At 43.6% G+C, this 26,663-nt stretch overlaps 1 protein-coding gene across 3 annotated transcripts in view; it reads right to left on the minus strand.

Annotated features, from left to right (window-relative positions):
• The window catches only part of LOC126263120 (uncharacterized), an 864,071-nt gene that overhangs the window by 55,966 nt on the left and 781,442 nt on the right, over positions 1 to 26,663 (minus strand). For all 3 annotated transcript variants that reach the window (XM_049960136.1, XM_049960135.1, XM_049960134.1), the window contains exon 5: positions 9,915 to 10,010. In XM_049960136.1, coding sequence (XP_049816093.1) covers positions 9,915 to 9,992 — 78 coding nt within the window. In that variant the 5' untranslated portion in view covers positions 9,993 to 10,010. The remainder of the gene's footprint in view (positions 1 to 9,914; positions 10,011 to 26,663) is intronic.

Here is a 26,663-nt window from a genome sequence, read left to right on the forward strand (position 1 = left end):
TATTAGGGGTACCGGTGTGTACAGCATTCTGGACCATCAACATCTAGAGATCAACATAAACATAATTTCCGCCCTTTTTATTGCTCATAAACAACACATGCATGTTGTACCACCATACAGCGAGACAAAGGTATCTCTCGCTGTATGGTTGTACAACATGCAATGTGTGGTTTATGAGCAATCAAAAGGGCAGAAATTATGTTTATGTTGATCTCTATTCCAATTTGTACAGGTTCCGGAACTCTTGGAACGGAGGTGATGCAACCATACGAATTATAAAAATATATGGATGTATGTATGTTGGGTATCATCTCAAGAAACGCTGGGCTCGTGCGAAACGAACTTTATGCACGTATCATTTCGTGTCTGGAAAGAATCACTGTTGTGGTAAGAACCACCCATCAATCAAAGGGGTTGGAGTGAAAAGGCAGTGTGGCCGGCGACGAACATGCTTTACTCATCCAATATTTGAGAATGAGAGAACTTAGAGATTTTCAACTTTACCAACAATTTTAAACCTGTACGAAACTTTTTTTCGCTGACTAACCCCACATAATGATGAAAAGGAAGAATTTTACCTCTTACTACATTTTCACTGTTCACACAGTAAGACTGCCACATGGAGAACGGCGTTTTAATTCGTTACTTTTTTGCTACTGATTGTATTCTTGCCACTTTTGCGGTCAGTATTAACATATTCCACTGAATGTAACAGAAAAATTGCATCACTGTACGACACAGTATTTGACGTCATATCTCCGTAACTCTGAGATGCAAAAAAAAAAAAAAAAAAAACTGCGCATCATGCACGTTATTTTAATTTATTACTTCGTTGCTAGTAAGTCTGTTCAAAACATATTTTGCAGACGGTAGGCATATATAGACCTGCAAAATTACATGATTGTGCAGCACATGGTTCAGGAGATACGTCATAAACATTAAGCTACGTGAAAATGAAACTGCAGGGCGAAATTCGTTACACAGGTGAAATGTGTGTACAAATAACCGTGAAATACCTAAGAAATATATTTTACGTATGTGTATGCGAGCATACCCTAGAGTAAGAAGCTTATCCTGTACTCCTGGAAAGATTTCGATCTTATTTGGTATATAATGTTTTTACAAGCAGAAAAGAAATACTGTAGGGAAGTCAGTAGACTGCTACTGGGGGAGTGTGATAACATGGAGAGAAGGGAGGACGAAGAAATGGACAGACAACGAGAGGTACGGAGAAAATGGAAAGAGGGAAGAGGAGGCGGACAAATGGAAGATTGGAATAAATTAAATTCAGGTAACGCCAGGTTTCTCAGCTAGTAGGTATATAAAATGCAACTGCAAAAGACGAATAATGAATATTTTAATTTATGATATAGACAGCACTGCAGTAGCAGCTGGGCAAGAATAGCTAGAATTGTTAACAACGTGAAGCTATGTTTGGTTTCTTCGTTTCACGACGACATCCTCCTAAGTTTCTTTTTTTCTTTTTAGATGCGCCTTGTAGTACAGGGACACTGTAAATATCCGGGCAATATTGTGGAGCATAGCAGAGTGCCTGTTAGTGGCGGTAAAATGTAAAGTATATGTACCCGTCAGTGCACAGCGCAACTGCAGTGCGGCATTTTTCCATCAGTAGATGGGCATCCTGCCCCGGATGGGGAGTACACGGGCGCGCCGCCAGATGCCGTGTGTGGCTGAGCAGGCGCTGCCAATAGCACGCGAGCCTGTGGATCGGACGTATCTCCGATAGAGATGGGGGATCCGCTCTTGAACTAATTCATAGAGTTCAATCTTTCAAAGGAGTGAACAATCAGTGATTCAGAAAAAAAGAACGGTAGCTCCAAACGTTTCCCAGGCAGAGAGAGAGAGAGAGAGAGAGAGAGAGAGAGACGGAGCATATCAGCAGCGCCTCTGCTGGTCAGAGCACAGTGCACGCCACACAACACAGCCAGCGCCGGCCTCTGCCCTGCTTCTACCTTGGCTGCCTGCATTGTGCAGTGCCCCATTGGATTTTGTGTTTCACATATGCCGGGCAGTCTCTGTGCGTCGTCTGCCGTGTGCACTGTGCAGTGTCTGGCGCAGCTTAACTTCGCATCGCACTCTGTCGGCGATCGTTTCAGTCGCACGTCCTGCCCTCTGGGCAGTTGATGCCAGCAACAGGACAGAGAGCCACCTAGCGGATAACATAGGAACTACTTGCAAAAACCTGCTCGCAAGGGAGCGGACGATTTGTCTCGGAGCGGGTGAGCTCCCCCCACCCTCGGAACTCGCCCGCTCAACGCTCACCCCACCGTCTCGACTCTAGCCAGAGCGTCGAGCAAAGCGACTCTGGTGTCACTCTGGTCTCTGCGGTCTCAGCTCACGCAGTAATACAGCTCGCGGCTCGACCTGCTCGACTCAGCGCCTCTGCATCGGAGTTTGTCCCCACTGGATATTGTTCTTCATAGTAATACCGCTATGTATATTACATTATTATGTTATGTATACATCAATTGTTTTTATTTTATTTTTATTTGTTTAAACTGATTAGATTAGGTTCCTGATGACTACTCTTACTATAGGATTTTTATTATGGACACTCGAATTTACGCTTTAATTACGAGCGAACCGATAAACGTATCGCAAAATGTGATACACCAATATTTTCCTTGTTTTATTCTGCGTAAGGCTATATGCAGCACTTTCGTTTTACAGTCAAATTTATATTTTTTTTTTTCTTATTCTGGTACGGATTTTGCGATTTTAGGCGTCTTCGAAAGGAAAAATATATGGCTTGCGATGTATTTGTATGAGGTTAATGAAATTTTAATACATTATAGCCAAATATATTGTTAATGTAAATCTCAAGTTACAACATTTTCCGATCACCCAAAAAACCACGCTAGTGCAAAATAAATCAATAATCAAAAACTTTGTCATATCGTGGAAATTTCAATAAACAATACAAAACTCTTACTCATTATCTATGTTACTTCAAAATAGGATCAAATAAGATCAAAATACAGGTATAGTACTGGAATAAACCAAGTTTAAAGGGCAATGTGCCTTTCATTTATTTTCTTTTGTAAATGAGTGGTGAGTCATGAAAAACAGCTAATTCATTTCAGGGAGTGAACAGTTCTGATCCAATCTCTGAAAAGAACAGTTTTGCCCATCTCTAATCTCCGAACCGAAGCGGACGGCGACTGACCTCGGCCACACATTCCGCTGGCAGCTGGTCAGTCGATACAAACCTGCTCACCACCCAGGCGGTACCCGCTCACAGCTTCACCTGCGTGTATTCTCGGCAGGCCACCCAACAGTGATATTTCATAGGAAGATCAGCTACATTCTGTCCAGTTCCATTAGTCTATGCACTAAGGGGCGGGTGGAAAATTACTACGCGCCTCTATACGCACTTTAAACTCTCTTATCCTATCCTCGTATATACGAGAGTCACTCGAAAAGAAATGCGCAACATGTGTTGAAAAATCAAACTTTTTTCCTGCATCTTTGCTAGTCACGGAAGTCATAGCAACATTCTTCACACTTTTATTCAAATTTAGTTCAACCTGTTTCCTCAAGTCGCGCTCTCGTATCACTTCTCAAGATGGTTGCTGCACTTGAGGTTCGTCTGAAGCAACGCGCTGTTAGAGTGTTCCTTTGTTGTGAGAACGAGATAGTTGTGAGAACGAGACAGTGACAAAAATTCACAAGACATTGAAGACGGTGCACGGGAATGACGCTGTTGATCGCAGTACAGTTAGCCGATGGGCAAACAGATTATCTCTGCAACAGCGCCCCTCCCCACAGGAATAGAAATGGTAACACCCTAACAGCATGCTGATGTTTAACAGCACGGATACAGAAGATGTGATCAGTTGAAAACCGATTTAAAGTGAAATTCTGTTTCAGTATCGTGTGCCAGCAAAGAGCTTTATAAAATGGTTCAAATGGCTCTGAGCACTATGGGACTTAACATCTGTGGTCATCAGTTCCTTAGAACTTAGAACTACTTAAACCTAACTAACCTAAGGACATCACACACATCCATGCCCGAGGCAGGATTCGAACCTGCGACCGTAGCGGTCATGCGGTTCAAGATTGAAGCGCCTAGAACCGCACGACCACACCGGCCGGCAAACAACTTTATACTGACCCCTCGTTCAGTCTGGAACCACGCGACCGTTACGGTCGCAGGTTCGAATCCTGCCTCTGGCATGGATGTGTGTGATGTCCTTAGGTTAGTTAGGTTTAAGTAGTTCCAAGTTCTAGGGGACTGATGACCTCAGATGTTAAGTCCCATAGTGATCAGAGCCATTTTTTTGACCCTCGTAATAATAAGGCAGTCCAAGTCAATTCTACACCTGAAAAAATACAGGGTATTTATAAATTATCTATACAAAAGTAACCTTTAATCGAGAAAAAGGTAAATAGTTTAAAGAAATGTTTAATACAGCATTGAATGCATGTCTCCAAGTTCTATTCCTGCCTAACACTGTTAGTTCCCAACGTTCCCGCTAGGTGACATGCACGAATGATTTATTCCAACAGTCATCATGGGGTCGTATAATGGTGCACAGTGTGGTTTCATGAATCCAAATCCGCTACCACAGTTCCGAGGCAGTTGAGGACTCAATATCGCAAGCTACCACCTCAAAAACACACTGTTATTAAGTGGTACGTTCTTTTCGCCTAAACTGGCTGTGTACTCGTATTACATATGACGCCGGGTCAGGTCGGCCAGTCAGACATTTGTCGTGTTACAAAAGATAACCACACTGAACATTTATAAATAAAACTTGAAGATATACTGCACTCAGTGCCGAATCAAACACTTCTGTAAGTTAGTTTCCTTTTTCACAATTGAAAGTTACTTTTGTACAACTAATTTATAAACACCCTGTATTAGTCACCCAGAAACAGGAGCGCACTGCCCGCTTTAGAGCACTGTAGCTCTGGTAGCAGGGAGTCATGTGACTCTTCAGTGCTTACGAAATTGTTTATACGAAGCGGTATGTTCGTACCAGTTGCTTGTATGGAAACAGCGCAGTGAGGTTGACGAACTAGGGTATTTATTTCAACATTCTCGGTGACGAAATGTTACCGTTTCTTCTACGTTTCCATGGTGTGTACTCTGCAGACACTTGTCATCTTCCAAAAACAAAGGCCATGTTCTGAGCAACATGTATAAGCTTCTGATTTGACGAAGACATGGGCAGTCCATTCAACCTCGACTGGCCCGCTAAACCATCTGATCTTATTCCCAAAGATAATATCTGGAAACATATGGAACAGCAGGTAAACTTAGCAATCAGTATCCCAAAATTTGGTAGCTGTATGCGATCTAGTCAGCTGTGCATGGCATTCTTGAATAAACTTTTAGACTTACATTCTCGCCCAATTAAGGCCACTACCAAAGCCAAAGGTGGCATCCTACGATTTTAGCATGATATTTCCTGTGGGTGTTTTTTTTTTTTTTTTCTGGTGTGCTGATAGGCATAAAGTTAACGCGAACCTCGCAGTGGTAACAAGTGCTCGCAGCAGAGCGTGCCAAAATGCGAACTATAATGGAGACTTAGAGAAAGCTTTTGACAATGTTGACTGGAATACTCTCTTTCAAATTCTAAAGGTGGCAGGGGTAAAATACAGGGAGAGAAAGGCTATTTACAATTTGTACAGAAACCAGATAGCAGTTATAAGAGTCGAGGGACATGAAAGGGAAGCAGCGGTTTGGAAGGGAGTAAGACAGGGTTGTAGCCTCTCCCAGATGTTATTCAATCTGTATATTGAGCAAGCAGTAAAGGAAACAAAAGAAAAATTCGGAGCAGGCATTAAAATCCATGGAGAAGAAATAAAAACTTTGAGGTTCGCCGATGACATTGTAATTCTGTCAGAGACAGCAAAGGACTTGGAAGAGCAGTTGAACGGAATGGATGGTGTCTTGAAGGGAGGATATAAGATGAACATCAACAAAAGCAAAACGAGGATAATGGAATGTAGTCAAATTAAGTCGGGTGATGTTGAGGGTATTAGATTAGGAAATGAGACACTTAAAGTAGTAAAGGAGTTTTGCTATTTGGGGAGCAAAATAACCGATGATGGTCGAAGTAGGGAGGATATAAAATGTAGACTGGCAATGGCAAGGAAAGCGTTTCTGAAGAAGAGAAATTTGTTAACATCGAGTATAGATTTAAGTGTCAGGAAGTCATTTCTGAAAGTATTTGTATGGAGTGTAGCCATGTATGGAAGTGAAACATGGACGGTAAATAGTTTGGACAAGAAGAGAATAGAAGCTTTCGAAATGTGGTGCTACAGAAGAATGCTGAAGATTAGATGGGTAGATCACATTACTAATGAGGAGGTACTGAATAGGATTGGGGAGAAGAGGAGTTCGTGGCACAACTTGACCAGAAGAAGGGATCGGTTGGTAGGACATGTTTTGAGGCATCAAGGGATCACAAATTTAGCATTGGAGGGCAGCGTGGAGGGTAAAAATCGTAGAGGGAGACCAAGAGATGAATACACTAAGCAGATTCAGAAGGATGTAGGTTGCAGTAGGTACTGGGAGATGAAGAAGCTTGCACAGGATAGAGTAGCATGGAGAGCTGCATCAAACCAGTCTCAGGACTGAAGACAACAACAACAACAACAACAACAACAACAATGGAGACTGCGTAAGAAGGTGCCTGACATCTTGCAGCACTGTTGCCAGCTTTCAAGTGCGTAGCGCTACAGCTGCAAGCGGTCTCGAGAGCTATGACAAAACTACAGAATAGCGTTATGTTATTCGCGTGAAGTAGGTCAGTGAAGCGGCCGCACCCAGCAAACTGCAATTGTCAGGGATCAACTTACGCTGATTCAGTAACAGTCTCCTTGAGAGACATTTAAGAAGTAGTGTGTTAATCAACAGTAGACGCTGTTCTGGTTTTACCAGCTGATGCCATTAGATGCAGTCTTTAACTTATTCTACCAATGTGGGTGTGCCCTTTAAACAACTCAAATACCTGTGAAATACTGGCAGGCGATGGAAATGAGATGATAGCAGTAATAGCAACAATTTAAATTACTAAACGACTAACTTCCGGTACACGGTAATCAGCTCCCAGTTACAGGGAGCTATCTAAGAGCTTCCTAGGGCAACAAAAATTTGAACTGGAACATTTCATATCATTAGTGATCGAATTTAAGAATTACAATATTTCATAATCTACTCATTACAAGGTATAATCTCGTGTTAAACGTTTCACTCAGGAAGTGAAGTATTACAGACAGAAACTGTGTCAATCTGGCAGCGTAACTCACCGTGTAAATTACTGAGACTATATTCATTACAAGTGAGATCATTAAGAGTCTTCCAGGAAACTTTACACATAATTTCCAATCTTTATGAAAATTTCTCTCGCTTTCACCCCTACAATATGCTGAAAGGGAAAAAGTTTATTGCTTTTTACATTTTCGCTGTTCACGCACTAAAATTTCGTCATCAGACATGACGTTTCAATTTATTAGTTCTTTACTACACACACTATTAGCAACCCATTTTTCAGGCTGTATATACGTATACTGAATGTATCTGCAAAATTTTATCATTATACTACGCGTAGTTCAGAAGATATGACGGCATAAACAGAAAGATTCGTCAAAATCTCGTCAAAATCTCTTTTTCTTGAAGTGGCGCGAATTACTCAGACTATACTTATCCAGTGTCCGATACTGAGATCTTGTAGTGACTTCCAACAAACTTTACGCATAGTTTCAAACCTTTCCTAAACTTTTTCTCGCTAACATGCATAGCGTCAAATATTAAACACATTATCTCATATAAAGTAACCAGACATATGAAGCTGTTTGCCGGCAGGGGTGGCCGAGCGATTCTAGGCGCTACAGTCTGGAACCGCGCGACTGCTACGGTCGCAGGTTCGAATCATGCCTCGGGCATGGATGTGTGTTACGTCCTTAGGTTAGTTAGGTTTAAGTTGTTCTAAGTTCTTAGGGGACTGATGACCCCAACAGTCAAGTCCCATAGTGCTCAGAGCCACTTGAACCATTTTTTGAAGCTGTTTTATACATGGGAGTTCGATTCTTTGAAGAACTACGTGTATACTGGTATTCACTAAATCAAAATAAACTGATAATTACGAGGGTTAGTAAGTTATTATCAGCAATTTAGTTATATTTTTGTTTATTTTGGTAGTACTGTCGTTTTACGTTGATGACGCATGCTTTGTTTATTTGTTGTTATGTCTTTGATATTTTCAAGCTGTTAGGTTAGTTTCGTCATCGCTGCCGTGCTGTTAATCATGGCTGCTCCGCTGTCTATTTGCACCAAAGAAGAGCAACATTCGATGATCCGTTTTTTGTGGTCGGAAGGCGTATCAGGCGGCAAAATTCGTCGAAGACTTTCGGTACAGTACGGGAACAGGGTTCTGCCAAAACAAAAGTGTCTACGAATGAATTGAAACATTCCGAAATGGTCGCACAAGTGTTACGCACGATGAAGGAGCCGGACGACCGTTCGTCGCCACAAATGAAGAAACCATTGGGCGTTCACGTGAAATGATTATCTTAGACAGACGATTAACTATTGATGAAGTGGCAAATCGTCGGCAAATTAGTCACGGTTCTGCCTCCGAAATCATTCACAACAGACTTGGGTTTCGTAAAGTTTGTGCAAGATGGGCCCCAAAACAACTCACACAGTTGCTTGGACATCTGCAAAAAACATTTGGATCGCTATGGTAACGAAGGGGACAACTTCTTAGACAGAATCATTTCTGTGACGAAACATGGATTCATCATTACGAGCCGGAGAGTAAACGGCAGAGTATGGAATGGAAAAATTCACTGGAACATTATGGAGAAAAGGGCACAACAATGAACAGTGTACGTTACACTGAGATGCTTACTGCCAGGCTTAAGTCTGCAATTCGAAGCAAACGCCGAGGATTGCTGTCAAAAGGTGGTGTGTTGTTGTACGACAATGCCCGTCCGCTTACTGCTGCCCACAGAGTTGAAACACTCCAGAAACTCAAATTTGAAGTACTGAATCACCCATCATATAGTCCTGATCTTGCCCCCTTCTATCACTTGTTTGGTCCACTCAAACAACATTAAGGGGCCGTCGATTTGCCTCGAACGAAGCAGTGAACGAAGCGGTGCATTCCTGGCAAGCAGCTCAACCGAGAACCTTCTTTTATGAGGGTATCAGGAAGCTTGTACAACGATGGACCAAGTGCGTTGAAACGCAAAGAGGCTATGTCGAAAAATGATGTTCTTGTAAGTTTCCTATTTGATTACAATACAATTTTATAACTACTTTGCGGATAATAACTGACTTACCCTCGTATTATTTAATACACTAAAGCAGACTGTAAGTATAGCTTGTTCCCATAACTTTTATTGTGAATGTGATCTATGGAACATGATCAAACTATGTTCTACTGTCAATGTACTCTCTCTCTCGTCTGCTCTATACACCAGTCTTACCATCTTCCCCATCTACAGTCTACCCAAGTCTTACCATCTTCCCCATCTACAGTCTACCCAAGTCTTACCATCTTCCCCATCTACAGTCTACCCAAGTCTTACCATCTTCCCCATCTACAGTCTACCCAAGTCTTACCATCTTCCCCATCTACAGTCTACCCAAGTCTTACCATCTTCCCCATCTACAGTCTACCCAAGTCTTACCATCTTCCCCCAGTAGCACCATCTTCCCCCAGTAGCACCATCTACCCCCAGTAGCACCATCTACCCCCAGTAGCACCAGCCACCCACAGTAGCACCAGCCACCCCCAGTAGCACCAGCCACCCCCAGTAGCACCAGCCACCCCCAGTAGCACCAGCCACCCCCAGTAGCACCAGCCACCCCCAGTAGCACCAGCCACCCCCAGTATTACTATTTTCACCAGTCTTACAGTCTACTTCTCTTGTACCTTCCAAGGAGTGAGCCCCCTCTTGCGGACGCGCGATGGCACCTTCACCTCCAGGAAGCCGCTCAGCTCCGAGGACATGGCGGCTGGCGCTCCCTCCTGTAACACAAAGCACACCCATCAACTTAGCAGGATGCTGCTGGTATTGGGAGGTTTATCTATTGCAGCATCCTAGAATATATAGTGTGTTTCAAAATCTCTGCGACAAACTGCCAGGGGCAATAGGTCACGCCATGGAGAACAATATTTGTTAGAGACAAAATTTTTGGTGACGCTTCATAGCAACGCTAGGCGTCTTATACACGAGGGCTATTTTTAAAGTAAGGACCGATTGGTCGCGAAATGGAAACCACAGTGAAAACCAAGAATGTTTTATTTGCAGCAATTAGCCACACCTTCCAGTTACTTCTCTACAAAGTCGCCGTTTCGGCTGAGACATCTGTCGTAATACTTGGTCGGTGGACTTGACGGACGGAACCAAGCAGCGAGGTCATCGCTCCCATCGGATTAGGGAAGGAAGGCGGCTGTGTCCTTTCAAAGGAACCATCCCGGCATTTGCCTGAAGCGATTTAGGAAAATCACGGAAAACCTACATTAGGATGCCAGGACGCGGGTTTGAACCGCCATCCTCCCCAATGTGAGTCCATAATGTTAACCACTGTGCTACCTCGCTCGGAGTGTCGTAGTCCTGTACCAAATTTCCAATACCCTCGTCAAAGAAGACAGCCGCCTGTGCTTTCTGTCAGTTCTCTACGCTGATGGGCAGTTTATTATGTGTGCCAAAAACAGTTCTTCATAGCCAGCGGCTCATGTGAGGAGCGATAAAAATCAGAGAGGGTCCCTGAAGTGTGCGGCCGAGAATTGTCATGAAGAAGGAAGTGCAAGACAGTTACGCTGCGTGGGCCGCATGAAATCGGGCGCTCTCAGGAGGCACTCATACCTGGCAGGAGACACACTATTTTCTAGATACCTTTACGTGTTCACTGTGCGCTCAGAAATAAATAAAGCGACATGACGCGATCGCCGTAGGCACTCTGCTGTGTTCGCAAGCGATGTGTGTCGCCTGTAAGCGAGTCATCTGCTCCGTGTGGAAGGCGGTAGGCCGAGCTAAAGTTTTTCCCCGTGGGGTGATCCATTACTCCTAGGCATTTGTCATACAGACTTTTGAGATTATGGTTCAAATGGCTCTGAGCACTATGGGACTTAACATCTGTGGTCATCAGTCCCCTAGAACTTAGAACTACTTAAACCCAACTAACCTAAGGACATCACACACATCCATGCCCGAGGCAGGATTCGAACCTGCGATCGTAGCAGTCGCGCGGTTCTGGACTGAAGCGCCTAGAACCGCTCGGCCACACCGGCCGGCTTTTGGATTAGAATACAGAATGTTTGAAAAATTACGACGTTGCTGCAGGAACACAAACAACTCTCGAAGAATCAGCACGGATTCAGAGATAATTACTCGCGACAAACAGCTGGCTTTATCCATACCCGACATCTTGCAGATAATAGTGACGGGCATCAAGAAGTAGAATCGTCTTCCTAAATTTTCGTAGACACTGTACCTCATCATCGACAACCGATCATGATACGATCATAGGGAGTATCTTAGCAAATAGGTGATTGGCTCGAGCAATATTTTAGTTATGGAACCTTGTACGTTAAAGTGTAAGAAGAATGTTTCACAGGCAAGGCAGTACATCAGGAGTGCCCCAAAGAAGCTTAACAGGACATACAATGTTCTCATTAAGTTTCAACGATTTATCAGACAGGATGAACACAAACGTTTTTCTGACAGTAAATTGTGTAAAGGACACCTCTAAAAACATACGTTTTTCATTTTAGGTGCATTGTGCTGCCACCTACTGCCAGGTACTCCATATCAGCGACCTCATTAGTCATTAGATATCGTGAGAGAGCAGAATGAATCGCTCTGCGGAAGTTCCGGACTTCGAACGCGGTCAGTTGATTGGGTGTCACTTGTGTCATACGTCTATACGCGAGATTTCCAAACTCCTAAACATCCCTAGGTCCACTGTTTCCGATGTGATAGTGAAGTGGAAACGTGAAGGGACACGTACCGCACAAAAGCGTATAGGCTGACCTCGTCTGTTGACTGACAGAGACCGCCACCATAAGTTGAAGGGGCTCGTAATGTGTAATAGGCACACATCTATCCAGACCATCACACAGGAATTCCAAATTGTATCAGGATCCACTGCAAGTACTATGGCAGTCAGGCGGGAGCTGAGAAAACTTAGGATTTCCTGGTCGTATCACTAATCTATTTATCTCACCTCCCCCCCCCCCTTTCATTCTTCCCTCCTCCTCCCCTCTCTCGTTTTTCCTTGTCCCATCATTTCCATTCCCATTAAGCAAATGCATTTTTGTAAATTTTCAGTATTTTATCATTTTATTTTACCGCACTTTGTATGTCGTTTCTTCTTCTCACTTTTATTTTAGCTATATTTTTTCGCATAGAGGGCGGGTTTGCCTTGCAGCGTCCCCTTCTCTATGTATCACTTTATATTTGACCTCTGTTTAAGACAGTGTTACTACTCAGGGAACATATACCTTGAAAGGTAAATTTGTATGTGCATTTTAAATGGTTTAATGCGTCTATATACATTTAATTGGTTTTACGTTGCTTTATGTACATTTATTCATTTGGTCACTGTTATTAATTATTGTTATTTTTATTCTTGTATTTGTAGCACCGATGATGGCTGTTAATCAGTTGAAATCGATTTGCAAAAGTACATAAAGAAAACATGATTTTGCGACTGGTTGCTGCTTATTTGGTAATTTTATGGTTTACGGTCGCTGCACAACTTGAGAACCATATGGAGCCCACCATTCAGACCATTCTTAATGTTTTCTTGTTACAAATCACTATCAATTTACTGTTGTAAGTAGCATGCACATGCAGCACACCTCGTTAGTATACCCTGCTTGTTCGGTGAAACCCAGTCGTGCAAGGGCCGGCAAATTCAATAAAACGATCCCTACCGTCTCGAGGAAGCGTCATCGAACACACCGTCTCTGACAGAAGTTGTTCCCCATGATGTGATCTACCACACGCAGACGTCTGATGCAATAACACCGAAAGACCCTGTACCTTGTGAAGAGTAATGGTCCTATTACACTCCCTTGGGTACGACTGAAGTTAGTTTTAGGTACTACGACTTCTGTACTCGAAGCAAAACATGCCAGTCACAAAGCTAGCCTAATATTCCGTACACTCTTCTTTCGTTCATTAGTAACGTGGCAAAAATTGCTGTTTTGAAGAGCGCGCCGGAGCGCGTAGTGTGAAGCAGTGGCCCTCCGTTTCTGGCGGTGGCGCCGCTGTGGCAATCGCAGCTTTGGTGTCTCCCTCTGGTGGGAAAGGTTGCCTGTTCACGTGCATTTAAGGAGCGCTATGGGCTCGCCAGTCGGTGAGTCTGGGTCAGTCTCTCGTCCGCATTTGTTACGCAGTTAGTGTCTGTCTGTCGTTCGGATCAACCTTTGAAGCCGGCAAAATGAGAGTCTTTCCACTCCGCCAGTAAGAGAACTCAGCGAGTGGTTGCCCCGTCGGGGCTTGAGTCTGCGCGTTAGGCCGCCAGTCTGCTCGAGTTTGCTCTTGCAATGGTCATTGGCGGTTGGATCGATCGGTTGGTCGGTCGCGCACTGAGACACAAGATGACTTGTCCGTCTTGAGCGTCGGCGCATGGGAGGTCGCCACGTGAGTCCAGTGGGGTCGCGGCGTATAGCGAGGGGTAATGACTTCGCGGTCGGCACGAGAGCAACAGGAGTCAACCCACGACATCAGCCTGGCCGGTGCGAGCTGCGACGCCGTGAGACGGGAGATCGGCGCGCCTTCCTGCGTCCGTTGAAGCGGCTGGCAGCGGACAGTTCGAGAGAGCGATTTGGGGTGCTGCGCCAGGTCTTCTCGAGAAGTAGCAGTTTGTTAGGAGTTAAGTGATTGGTGATATCTTGTTTGATTTACTCTTGTTAAATTCTACTTGTTTTCTTGGTGAGGTCACCAGCCGTTTTGCTTTGGGGTCGTCTCACCACTCTTCTCCGTTTGCCCACCCGCGGGAAGGTGGTTGTTTATAAATTGGGTGGTCCGTTTTTCCCTTGTGGAGTAGGGGCGGGTTAGGACAACCTGCGGTTCGGGTTGTTCGGTAATCTCCTTATCAATCTACCATACGTTAGTAGCTGCCTCTGTCATGATTGTCGGATTTGGTGTGTTAACGAATTTGTTGCTTGGAGTGTAACGGCCTAATACCTGAAATATGTTTTGATCTTTGGAAACTTTGATATTATTGCCTATGATCTTGAGAGGCGGTATCTGCGTACTGTAGAGCATCTTAACTATTGTTTGGCCAACCTTGTAGAATTTTATATAAGATTGCACCTCATGGGCTTTTATTTAAATGATCATTTTAGTATATAAAGTTGCCACCCTTGCACCGTAAGACTTTTCTTAGGAGTTAAAATCAAGTTGCGCCTTCGGTGGCAAGGTTAATATTTTAATTGTTAGTGTTTTGTACCATTTCCATCCCTCCTACGGGGGGTGCGTAGTTTGTGTGCTTGTGTAAATTGTTAAAACTCTTAGTTTAAAGTAATCTGGTGTGTTGCAGATTTGTACCAGTGTAGTCTTCCAGAGGCTGTTGTGAGCGGTCGTAACTACGGCCGTGTCAAACTAGAGCGGCAAGCTTCTTTGCCCGAAAGCTCATACAGTCAAAACTTGTTTCTTTCGGGCTCTGAATAAATTGTAACTTTGATATTTAGAGGGTGCTTTCTAATTATAATTTAAATTTGTTTCTTTTAAAAAACGTTTTTAGGTACTATTAAAGTGAATAAAATTCCCATTTGTTAAAAGGAATTTGGTTATGACTTCATCAGTTACTCCCTGGCAACTACTTCCATGCTTGCATAGTGTGATTAAATGTGTTAATGTTCTTGATGAATCGCTAGTAAATAAAATAAATTTTTAAGAATATTCTTTGAAAGTAAAACACGGTTCAGTAACAGTGTGGAACTGTATCGAATACCTTCCAGAAATCTAGCAACACGGTATTCGGAAGTGACGACAGTTGGAGTGACGCCTGAAAGCCCGGTTAAGCACAGGAGCACACGTCTCAGCTCCCGCCACAAGTTTCCCCTTGCAGCGGAGTGGCAAGAGGCTGACCCGAGACGCCGAGACAGCGCATGGGCGGCGGGGGTGTTGGCGACGGCTTCTCATTACGGCAAGTCCCTGGCGAGCCGTTGCGGACTCACGAGGTGTGAGGGGGCTAGCCTCGTCCCAGCCTCTTATGAGATGGGCCAAACTTTCCTCTCGTGACCCTAGCGTTGTGCAATCTTCTCCACTACTGTCTCCGGCCTCTGATTACGCTACTATGCGCAGCGTCCGAACAACCACCTTCTCCACGGCCGAGAAATCACTCAAAATTTTTTTCTCTTTGCAGATGGGACTAGTGCTACTTTAAAAAGCGTGCACTTTAATACAGGATATTCATAAAGTCCTAATATGGTGCGTACTTCAATGCGAGATGCTTTTAATAATTTCCACAACGAAATTCTGTCTCGAAATCTGGCAGAAAACCCAAAGAGATTCTGGTCATATATAAAGCACACCAGTGGCAAGACGCAATCAGTACCTTCACAGCGCGCTAACAACGGTGAAGTCATTGATTACAGAACCACTACAGCAGAGTTATTAGACACGGTTTTCCGAAACTCCTTCACCAAAGAAAACGAAGTAAATATTCTTGAATTCCAATCAAGAACAACTGCCAAGATGAGAAACATAGAAGTAGATATCCTCGGTGTAACAAAGCAGTTTAAATCAATAAAGGCAAGGCCTCCGGTCCAGATTGTATACCAGTTAAGTTCCTCTCAGAATATGGTGATAAAATAGCTCCGTATTTAGCAATTATATACAACCACTCGCTCACAGAAAGTTACGTACCTGAAGACTGGAAAATTGCTCAAGTCACACCAATATCCAAAAGGTAAGTAAGAGTAATCCGCTGAATTACAGGCCTATGTCACTAACGTCGATTTGCAGTAGGGTATTAGAACATATACTGTATACGAACATTATGAAGTACCTTGAAGAAAACGATTTATTGACACATGGTCAGCACGGATTCAGAAAATATCGTTCCTGTGAAACACAACTAGCTCTTTATACTCATGAAGTAATAAGTGCTATCGACAGGGGATGTCAAATTGATTCCATATTTTTAGACTTCCAGAAGGCTATCGACACCGTTCCTCACAAGCGTCTTCTAATCAAACTGCGTGCCTAAGGAGTATCGCCTCAGTTGTGCGACTGGATTCGTGAGTTACTGTCAGAAAGGTCACAGTTCGTACTAATAGACGGAAAGTCATCGAGTAAAACAGAAGTAATATCCGGCGTTCCCCAAGAAAGTGCTATAGGCCCTCTATTGTTCCTGATCTATATTAACGACATAGGAGACAATCTGAGTAGCCGTCTTAGATTGTTTGCAGATGATGCTGTCATTTACAGTCTTGTAAAGTCATCAGATGATCAAAACGACTTGCAAAATGATTTAGGTAAGATATCTGTACGGTGCGAAAAGTGGCAATTGATCCTGAATAAAGAAAAGTACGAAGTTATTCACACGAGTACTAAAATAAATCAGCTAAATTTCGATTACACGATAAGTCACACAAATCTGAGGGCTGTAAATTCAACTAAAAACTTAGGGATTACAATTACAAATAACCTAAATTGGAACTATCACATTTATAATATTGTGGGTGGAGCAAACCAAAGACTGCGATTGATTGGCAGAACACTTAGAAGGTGCAACAGGTCTACCAAAGAGACTTCTTACAGTACGCTTGTCCGCCCTATTCTGGAGTACTGCTGTGCGGTATGGGATCCGCATCACGTGGGACTGACGGATGACACCGAAAAAGCACAAAGAAGGGCAGCTCGTTTTGTATTATCGCGAAATAGAGGAGATAGCGTCACAGACATGATACGTGAATTGGAGTGGCAATCATTAAAACAAAGACATTTTTCGTTGCGACGGGATGTTCTCGTGAAATTTCAATCACCAGTTTTCTGCTCCGATTGCGAAAACATTCCGTTGGCACCCACCTACATAGGGAGAAATGATCATCACGATAAAATAAGAGAAATCAGGATTCGCACGGAAAAATTTAAGTGCTCGTTATTCCCGCATGCCGTTCGAGAGTGGAACGGTAGAGAGACAGCATAAAGGTTGTTCATTGACCCCTCTGCTAGGCACTTTATTGTGAATAGCAGAGTAATCACGTAGATGTAGGTGATTCCAAAAAATGAGGTAACGGAAGTCGTGGGATACCTTTTAATATCGTGTCAGTCCCCCTTCTGCCCGGCGTAGTGCAGCAGCTAGGCGTGGCACGGACTCGGCAAGTCCACTCCATAAATACTGAGCTACTGTGCTATACAATCCTCCTCCTGTGTTGCCGGTGGACAATTTAGTCCACGAACTGACCTCTCTTATAATGTCCCATAAACGTCCGAAGAGATTCATGTCGGGCGATCTGCGTGGCCAAATCATTCGCTCGAAATGCCCAGAATGTTCTTCAAACCAATCGCGAACAATTGTGGCCCAGTGCTATGTTTGGGAATGGCTGCAAATGGTCACCAAGTAGCCGAACATAATCATTTGTAGTCAATGATCAGTTCACTTTGACCAGAGGACCCCGTCCATTCCATGTAAACACAGCCCACACCATTACGGAGCCACTACCAGCTTGCACAATGCCTTGGTGACAGTTTGTGGGATCTGCGCCACACACTAACCCTACCATCAGCTCTTACTAACTGAAATCGGAACTCGTCTGACTAGGCCACGGTTTTCCAGTCGTCTAGAGTCCAGCCGATATGGTTACAAGCCCAAGAGGGGCGCTGCAGGCGATGAAGTGCTGTTTGCGAATGTACTTGCGTCAGTCGTCTGCTGCCATAGCCCATTAACCCCTAATTTCGCCGCTCTGTCCTAAAGGATACGTTCGTCGTGCGTCCCACCTTGATTTCTGCGGTCTTTTCATGCAGTGGTACTTGTTTGTTAGCACTGACAACTCTATGCAAAAGCAGCTGCTCTCAGACGTTAGTGAAAGCCATCGGCCACTGCCTTGTCAGTGGTAAGAGGAAATGCCTGAAATTTGGTATTCTCGGCACACTCTTGGATTTCGTTAATTGAAATCCCGTACGATTTCCGAAATGGAATGTCCGATGCGTCTGGCTCCAACTACCATTCCGCGTTCAAAGTCTTAATTCCTGGCGTGCGGCCCTAATCACGTATGAAACCTTTTCACATGAATCACCAGAGGAAAAAAAAAAAAAAGGCAGTTCCGCCAATGTTCCGCCCTTTTACACCTTGTATTTGCAATACTACCGCCATCTGTATATGTACACATCGCTATTCATTCCTTTTTTGCCACGTCACTGTAGGATCGTGGCTTGTCTTATGCCAGAATTTAAACGTGTACCCCCCTTGTCGCTCGTAGAACAACAAGGCGCTATTTGATTTCTGCCCATACAAGGATCAGTATTGCAACACCAACAGTTCTGATTTCATCGCTGATTCGTGCACGAAGGGTAGGAATGACACGGTGTGGTGTCGCGTGCTCGCGATCCTTGACGAAACCCCACAAAAGGAAATCTAATGGCGTGATATCGACTGAGCATGGGGGCCGTGCGATGCGACGGGACCACCATGAACCAGCTACCCCTCACGAAATTTGTCCGTCAGCAGTAGGAATAGAGGTTGTCGCTGAAGCAAACTGTTTTCGGATATATAGTTTCTTTCCACGCTAGTTTAACTTGACTCTTAAAACGGCACAAAACAACCAGATTCTATTAAAAGAAACACCTACCTTCGGTTTTCTATTCCTCTTATTTCCTGCAGTAAACGTAGAAATCGAACAAAGACTGAAAAAATTTGAGTCAGTTTCAGGATACACAGAATCAAGATATTAAACAGGGAAATAAAAAGAGAATTTTTTCAGTGCACCGTTCGCTACGTTGACTACTGCAAAAATCAACAGTATTTTCCTGTTCATTCTAAGTTTTTGAAACTCTGCTCGAAATTCATGTTGTAACCGGGGGTTGGACATTACGAATAGACAGGTTCGAAGGGCGAAAACTGAGGGTGGAAAACTGTATTTGCTAAAAGCAGAAAATGGCGTATATACTGACACACGCAGCAGATCCGTTGCTTTCTATTTTTGTTCTATATTACGAATGAATTGTTGCTGAGTTTTTATTCATTACTGTTACCATAATTACCTTCCTCTTTTATTGTTTCCTAGAAATGGCAGACAAATCTTTGATCTTTTAAAGCATTGTACTTCATTGCTTCGTCACTTCGTAAAAATATTTTCAGACTAGGGTTGATGTCATTCTGCAGTATAACGGAAGTCCAGGCGACGTCACCCAAAAACTATAGCATGTACCAGGTGGGGGCAGGTCTTGCACATTGCACCTGCACGCGTACCTTGAGCTACGAGACAAGGCAACAGAGACGTTGTCTCAGCAATGCTTATGCCATATGTTTGTTGTCCGTTTCTGTTGGTCTTATTATTAAAATAGCACTGGTCGCTTTTCTCACTTTCTATAATATCGCAATATTTGAAACCAACGCAAATTATACGAACAAAAGACCACTCCTTTCTAAAAAGTTGCCGGCCGCGGTGGTCTCGCGGTTAAGGCGCTCAGTCCGGAACCGCGGGACTGCTACGGTCGCAGGTTCGAATCCTGCCTCGGGCATGGATGTGTGTGATGTCCTTAGGTTAGTTAGGTTTAAGTAGTTCTAAGTTCTAGGGGTCTGATGACCACAGAAGTTAAGTCCCATAGTACTCAGAGCCATTTGAACAATTTTTTAAAAAAAAGTTAATTTAAAAACGAAAAATTAACTGCTGCTCAAAAATGGTTCAAATGGCTCTAAGCACTATGAAACTTAACATCTGTCATCAGTCCCCCTAGACTTACAACTACGTAAACCTAACTAACCTAAGGACATCACACATATCCACGCCCGATGCAGGATTCGAACCTGCGACCGTGGCAGCCGCGTGGTTCCGGACTGAAGCGCCCAGAACCGCTCGGCCACAGCGGCCGGCAAGTAGTGCTGCTATGACTAACTGATGTTTCGGTTTTTCACCCGGTTACTGGAAAAAAAAAACAGGAAACGCCTGTTGCAGCCGAGACCAAACAAATACTATAAAATACTGATTATTCAGAACTAAAATACCGGTACCAGTTTTAACCGATTGGCTTTCCCCTCACGTGCTCGAAACTAACGTGACCGTCCACTTCTCATTATGTTTGTTTTTGCCTGTGATGCCATCTCATACTGGCGTCGATAATTCTGCGATGGTGTTATCACAGATTTGGACTCTGCATACCAGATGAAATGTTGCCCCTTTTCCTGGTCTGCCGCCATTTTTATGTAGTTCTAACACTGCTGCTCTCTAACTCCATTTAAAAGTACAGCTACATAAATGCGTAGATATGTAGTAGGCCACGAGAAACAGTAGTGTTAAAAATGTTTTATATTGGATGGTGTAATGAGTAAAAACTTCAGTGCTCGTCTTATTCCGTGAATGTGTTTGTGGATCCAAACTACTGCCTGTCCAGCAGATGATGTACAAGGTCCATGTCGAACATTAAGGAAGATAGTTGTTCACATTTTCGTCGCATGTTCTTTCATTTCTCATCCAGCCATCGCAAGCAATGAAGTTTATACATCAGTTTTCTACACATCTCTAAAGAGTGTCTCCTTTAGCGTGCACACAGATTTCATACACTGATCTCTTTCCTGGGTTAATAAATTCGCAAATCATTCCAAATTCATTTTCAATTCAAATTAGTTTCCACCATAAAAAAGTGATACTTCGCGCACATCCTGTCCACCGTACAAAGACTAACTTACAACTCCGCGCCTAAACAAACTGCCGTCCTATGTGGCCGAGCGGTTCTAGGCACTTCAGTCCGGAACCGCGCGGCTGCTACGGTCGCAGTTTCGAATCCTGCCTCGGGTATGGATGTGTGTGATGTGCTTAGGTTTAAGTAGTTCTAAGTCTAGGAGACTGATGACCTCAGATGTTAAGTCCCATAGTGCTCAGAGCCATTTGAACCAGCCTAAACAGACTGTCCTACACGAGCTTGAGATAAACACGGGTTACTTCTGGCACGTTATGTCCCAAGAAGCTCTAGATTGTCCCAGAATTGGTCAAATTAACTTTTGTACATAGTCATCTGCATACATAAAAGAATATTTAAAAAGGAAACACGCCTTTTGAGTTAGTTAAATTTATAAAAATAATTGTATGTTATAGTACTTAAGTTTCAGACGGAGTTTTGTAAAAATTACGGCGTATGCCACATCGCCAAAATAATGAACATTTTTTACTTTTCTCTTCCATGACTTTTTTAATGAAAATTGAGACTGCTTTCGAAAAACTGTAACAGTTCTTGAATTTAGTAGGCAATAAAGAGTTGAGGAGTTTCGTAACCAAAATATTGTAAAATGCGAAATACTATGTGCCATTTATGGTCAAATGAAACAATTATAGTATAATTGATTTCTTTCAAAATAAAAAATAAAAATGTTCCAAAGTACTAAGAAAAAACTTGGCAAAGTGTGAAATTTAAATAAGTATACCCATAAAATACACTGATCGCATAGTCTCGCCTCTCGTACTTCAGACTTCCTATTTAAAGTACAACATGACCACCGAAATTTGCGATTCCATACCCCTTTTTTTTTCTCCAAACACGTTCAGTACCGTAATCGACTACTGATCAAAGATCGCGCCAATTCTAATTCGTTATATACACCATGTCAAGTCTGCAGTAAAGGCGTAAGGGAAAAAAAAACAGAGCTGCTAAACTTGTTACAACAAACCACGATGCTTATCTCCAACAGTTTCCAAGTTACGCTGTAAGCTTCCTTGACTGCAATTATGTCACTTTATTTATGTGATTTCATTGTAGCCATTTTTGTTACTGTTTTTGTGGAATAATAATAATAATAATAATAATAATAAAAGCTGGGTGGTAACGTGCTTGCCTCCCATGCAGCGGACCCGGGTTCGATTCCCGGCCGGGTTGGAGATTTTCTCCACTCGTGGTCTGGGTGTTGTGTTGTCCTCATTTCATTGTCATCACCGGCGCGCAAGTCGCCCAAGACTTGCACTCGGCGGCCGAAATTCCTCAGATGGGGACTCTTGGACAACAATGCCATACGCTCATTTCATTTCCAAGTTACGATGTTTTGAAATGATGGCGGAACTTTATAGGCACACTGTATTAATGATGTAGCTGCTAGGGTAGTCACTATCACTAGCAAGTTGATTTCAGTGAACAGATTAATGCTTCCAGAATGAGATTTTCACTCTGCAGCGCTGATGTGAAACTTCCTGGCAGATTAAAACAGTGTGCCGGACCGAGACTCGAACTCGGGACCTTTGCCTTTCGGGGGCAAGTGCTCTATCATCTGAGCTACCCAAGCACGACTCACGCCCCGTCCTCACAGCCTTAATTCCGCCAGTACCTCGTCTCCTACCTTCCGAACTCTACAGAAGCTCTCCTGCGAACCTGCAGAACTAGCACTCCTGAAAGAAAGACAAAGGTCCCGAGTTCGAATCTGTGTCCGGCACACAGTTTGTAATTAGGCTGTTTAGGTTTTTATGTTGGTAACGTCTATATGAAAATCACTGACTGTGCTAAGTCTGTGGCTGGTTGGCATTGTTGGAATATTGCTATTCTAGTGTTGGGCAGTTGGATGTAAACAGCGCGTAGCGTTGCGCAATTGGAGGTGAGTCGCCAGCAGTGGTTGATGTGGGGAGAGAGATGGCAGATGATCTGGACGTGTGTCCATCAGAGACAGTAAATTTGTAAGATTGGATGTCATGAACTGATATATAACTTTTGAACACTATTAAGGTAAATACATTCTTTGTTCTCTATCAAAATCTTTCATTTGCTAACTATACCTATCAGTAGTTAGTGACTTCAGTAGTTTGAATCTTTTATTTAGCTGACAATATTGGCTTTCGCTGTATTGCAGTAGTTCGAGTAAAGATTTTTGTGAGGTAAGTGATTCATAAAGGGTATAGGTTATTGTTAGTCAGGGCCATTCTTTTGTAGGGATTTTTGAAAGTCAGATTGCGTTGCACTAAAAATATTGTGTGTCAGTTCAGTGATGATCAGAATAGGTAAAGAGCGAAATGTCTGAGTACGTTCAGTTTTGCTCAGCTGTTTTAAAATCAAATAACGCAAGGGGTTTACCAGCACAGTAATTCATAATTTTCCAAAGGGGAGGCTTCAAGTTTTAATCAGGAACGAAACGTTGCGCATACAGCTCCTGACACGGAACTCTTGTCAAAAACAAAACTTTGGCTGCGCCATTTCGAAGGAACCACCCCGGTATTTGTCTTAAGCGATTTAGGGAAACCACGGAAAACCTAAATCACGATGGCTGGACGCTGGTTTAAACCGTCGTCCTCCCGAGGGCGAGTCCAGTGTCCTAACCACTGGGCTACCCCGCTGGAGTGGAGCTTGAGCTAGGATAGGCGAGAACACCTGCCGCGGTGCACGTGGGTGGGAGCGGCGCGAGCCACAGCGTGCATCACGTCACGCCCCCGCTCCGCAGCTGGCGGCAGCAATTACCCAAGTGCAGCCTCCGCCAACAGGAGGCAGTACAGCGGCGCTGAATGAATAACAAATTCAGAGGCGTGCATTAAGTCCTTACTCTCTTATCTTCCCGCGGTAAAAGGATCGCTTCGCGTAATTGCACGCCACGCATATTTCGTCCGAGCGAGCGAGAGCTTGCGGCTGCGAAGATTACAGGCGTGTGTGGCGTAAAGGAAAACAAAGAGTGGCGGCGGGCAATAGAGACTGCAATTACTGAATCAGGCCGCCTTAATGCGGATCTCAAACGGCCGTAAAACTACCACTGGAAGAGAGTATCCTGCCGCGCGATGCACTTGGTAGCAGAGCCGCCGTTGGGTATTCTCTTCCTCTGTGGCTGGTGACTCGGGCAAAGACATAGAAATCAAAACTATTTTGACTTGAGCTTTCTTGTGTGGTAGAATACCTTCAGATTTGAATCGCTAATAACTATGGGACTAATAATGCGTGAACAATGGTTGAGACAGCAACAGATACAGCATACCGCACCCCGGCAAGGTACGTGACCCGAATCGAAAGACGTGTGAAGTGCACCAATGTGCGCGAAAACGCCATATCTCTATCTCGCAATTCGTCCACTTCCGAGCAGTTGTGTCAGTTTTGTTGTAGGCTACTTCTTCATTCGCCATGGCAAGAACAGGGTCACTTCAGCTTTGGTACTTGTAGGTTTGCATCTGTTATTCAAGAAGAGCGGGACATTTGAGTTAAGAAACTTTTCGTTCGTAAGGTACGTTGAACGCAGTTTTCAGTATCATTGATTATTACAATGCCAGTGTTTATTAAGTGTCTAAATTGTTCAAATGGCTCTAAGCACTATGGGTCTTAACATCTGAGGTCATCAGTACCCCTGTAGAACTACCTAAACCTAATTGACCTAAGGACATCACACACATCCATGCCCGAGGCAGGATTCGAACCAGCGACCGTAGCAGCAGCGCGGTTCCTGGCTCGAGCGCCTACAACCGGTCGGCCACAGCGGCCAGCTATTAAGTGTCTCACAGCGTCCTTCAGACATACATGCATGGCAGACACTGTTACGACGATTACAGCTATTTTTAATATTACGAAATTTCGTGCGTTGCAGCGTACAAGAAAAATAATGGAAATTTCTGCTGTGTGTATTATTTGAGGTGAAAAAGTGCCAGAAGTATTACATGAAGGGTCATACCAAAAACAAAACGCTTTTTGGTCCAGAAAAACGACACAAGTCAAAGAATTAATTAACAATTTCCTGATAACACCTCAGATTCGAGGAGTAAAGAACTACACGTCCACATTACTGTTGTATGGACCTATAATAGAATTTACTGCCAAAATCACTTATTTCAAATATAAAGGGTGCTTGAACTATTTCAGTATACATTATATAGAATTCTTTAATTCGATTTTTCTCAAATACTTTATTTTAGAGCTGTGTCACTGTTCTTGTTCTTGCCGTGGTGTGACATATTTACTTTAGCGCTGTATTTGTTTTTCCTGCGATGTCCCCGCACCAGTGTAAGCGCATGCGCCTGATTGCTGCCAATTACCGTTATGTAAATTTATAAACTGCTGTAGTGTGGAAACGCGTTTAGCTAAGACATTGTTTGGGATGCCACTGTGAAGAGCTTTTGCAACGCTACTAGGACCCAAATGTGAGACAAAATATTTTCCAGAATATTTGAAAATTGATATTAAATTGAAAATTACAAAACAATCGAAGATGTTATCTCAACTGACTCGTAAATATGTTCGGAATTATAGAAGACTCAAGTCAGAAGAAAGCTCGCGTCGAAAGGAGTCCAAAAGCCTAAACGTTCCACTGACGAGCTAACGCGAGAGCTAAGACAGCGTCGACAAGGAAATGAAAATACGGCGCAAACCGATTACGTAGCTGGCCCATCGGACATACCGAGCGACAGTCCAAACTTGTGTTTACTCTGTTCTGTAACATTTACACTGAGGTGATTGGCGGAGCTGTCATTTGTACTCAGCTGATTCACGAGGAAACATTCTGACGTGGCTACGGATGCACGGCGGGAATTAACAGACTTTAAACGAGGAATGGTAAATGTAGCTAGACGCATGGGACACTCCATTTAGGATATCGTTAGGGAATTCAATATTTCTTTCTTCTGACTTGAGTTTTCTATAATTACGAACATATTTCGTAGTCAGATATCTTGCATAGATCTGTAATTTTCAATTTAATATCGATTTTCACAAACACATCAAAAAATGTTTTTCATCACCTCGGTTCCGAGGGTTCCGGAACCTGTACAGAAAATTGGAATACAGATCAACGTAAACACCATTCCTGCCCTTTTTATTGCTCATGAAAATCACACATTGCATGTTCTATCACAATACAGCGAGACCTTCAAAGGTGGTGGTCCAGATTGCTGTACACACCGGTACCTCTAATACCCTCTTGCATTGATACATGCCTGTATTCGTCGTGGCATGCTATCCACAAGTTCATAAAGGTACTGTTGGTCCAATTGTCCCACTACTCAACGGCGATTCGGCGTAGGTCACTCAGAGTGGTTGGTAGGTCACATCGTCCATAAACAGCCCTTTTCAATCTATCCCAGGCATGTCCGATATGGTTCATATCTGGGGAACATGCTATCCACTCTAGTCGAACGATGTCGTTATCCTGAAGGAAATTCACAAGATGTGCACGATGGGGGCACGAATTGACGTCCATGAAGACGAATGCCTCGCCAATATGCTGTCGATATGGTTACCTGATCGGTCATAGGATGGCATTCACATATCGTACAGCCATTACGGCGCCTTCCATGACCACCAGCGGCGTACGTCTCCCTCACATAATGCCACCCCTAAACAGCAGGGAACCTCCACCTTGCTGCACTCGCTGGACAGTGTGTCTAAGGCGTTCAGCCTGACCGGGTCGCCTCCAAACACGTCTCCGACGATTGTCTGGTTGAAGGCACTCCGTGAAGAGAAGGTGATGCCAATCCTAAGCGGCCCATTCGGCATGTCATTGCGCCCATCTGTACCGTGCTGCATGGTGTCATGGTTGCAAAGATGAACCTCGCCATGGA

Source organism: Schistocerca nitens, chromosome 6 (assembly GCF_023898315.1).
Source record: "Schistocerca nitens isolate TAMUIC-IGC-003100 chromosome 6, iqSchNite1.1, whole genome shotgun sequence".
Lineage (NCBI taxonomy): Eukaryota > Metazoa > Arthropoda > Insecta > Orthoptera > Acrididae > Schistocerca > Schistocerca nitens.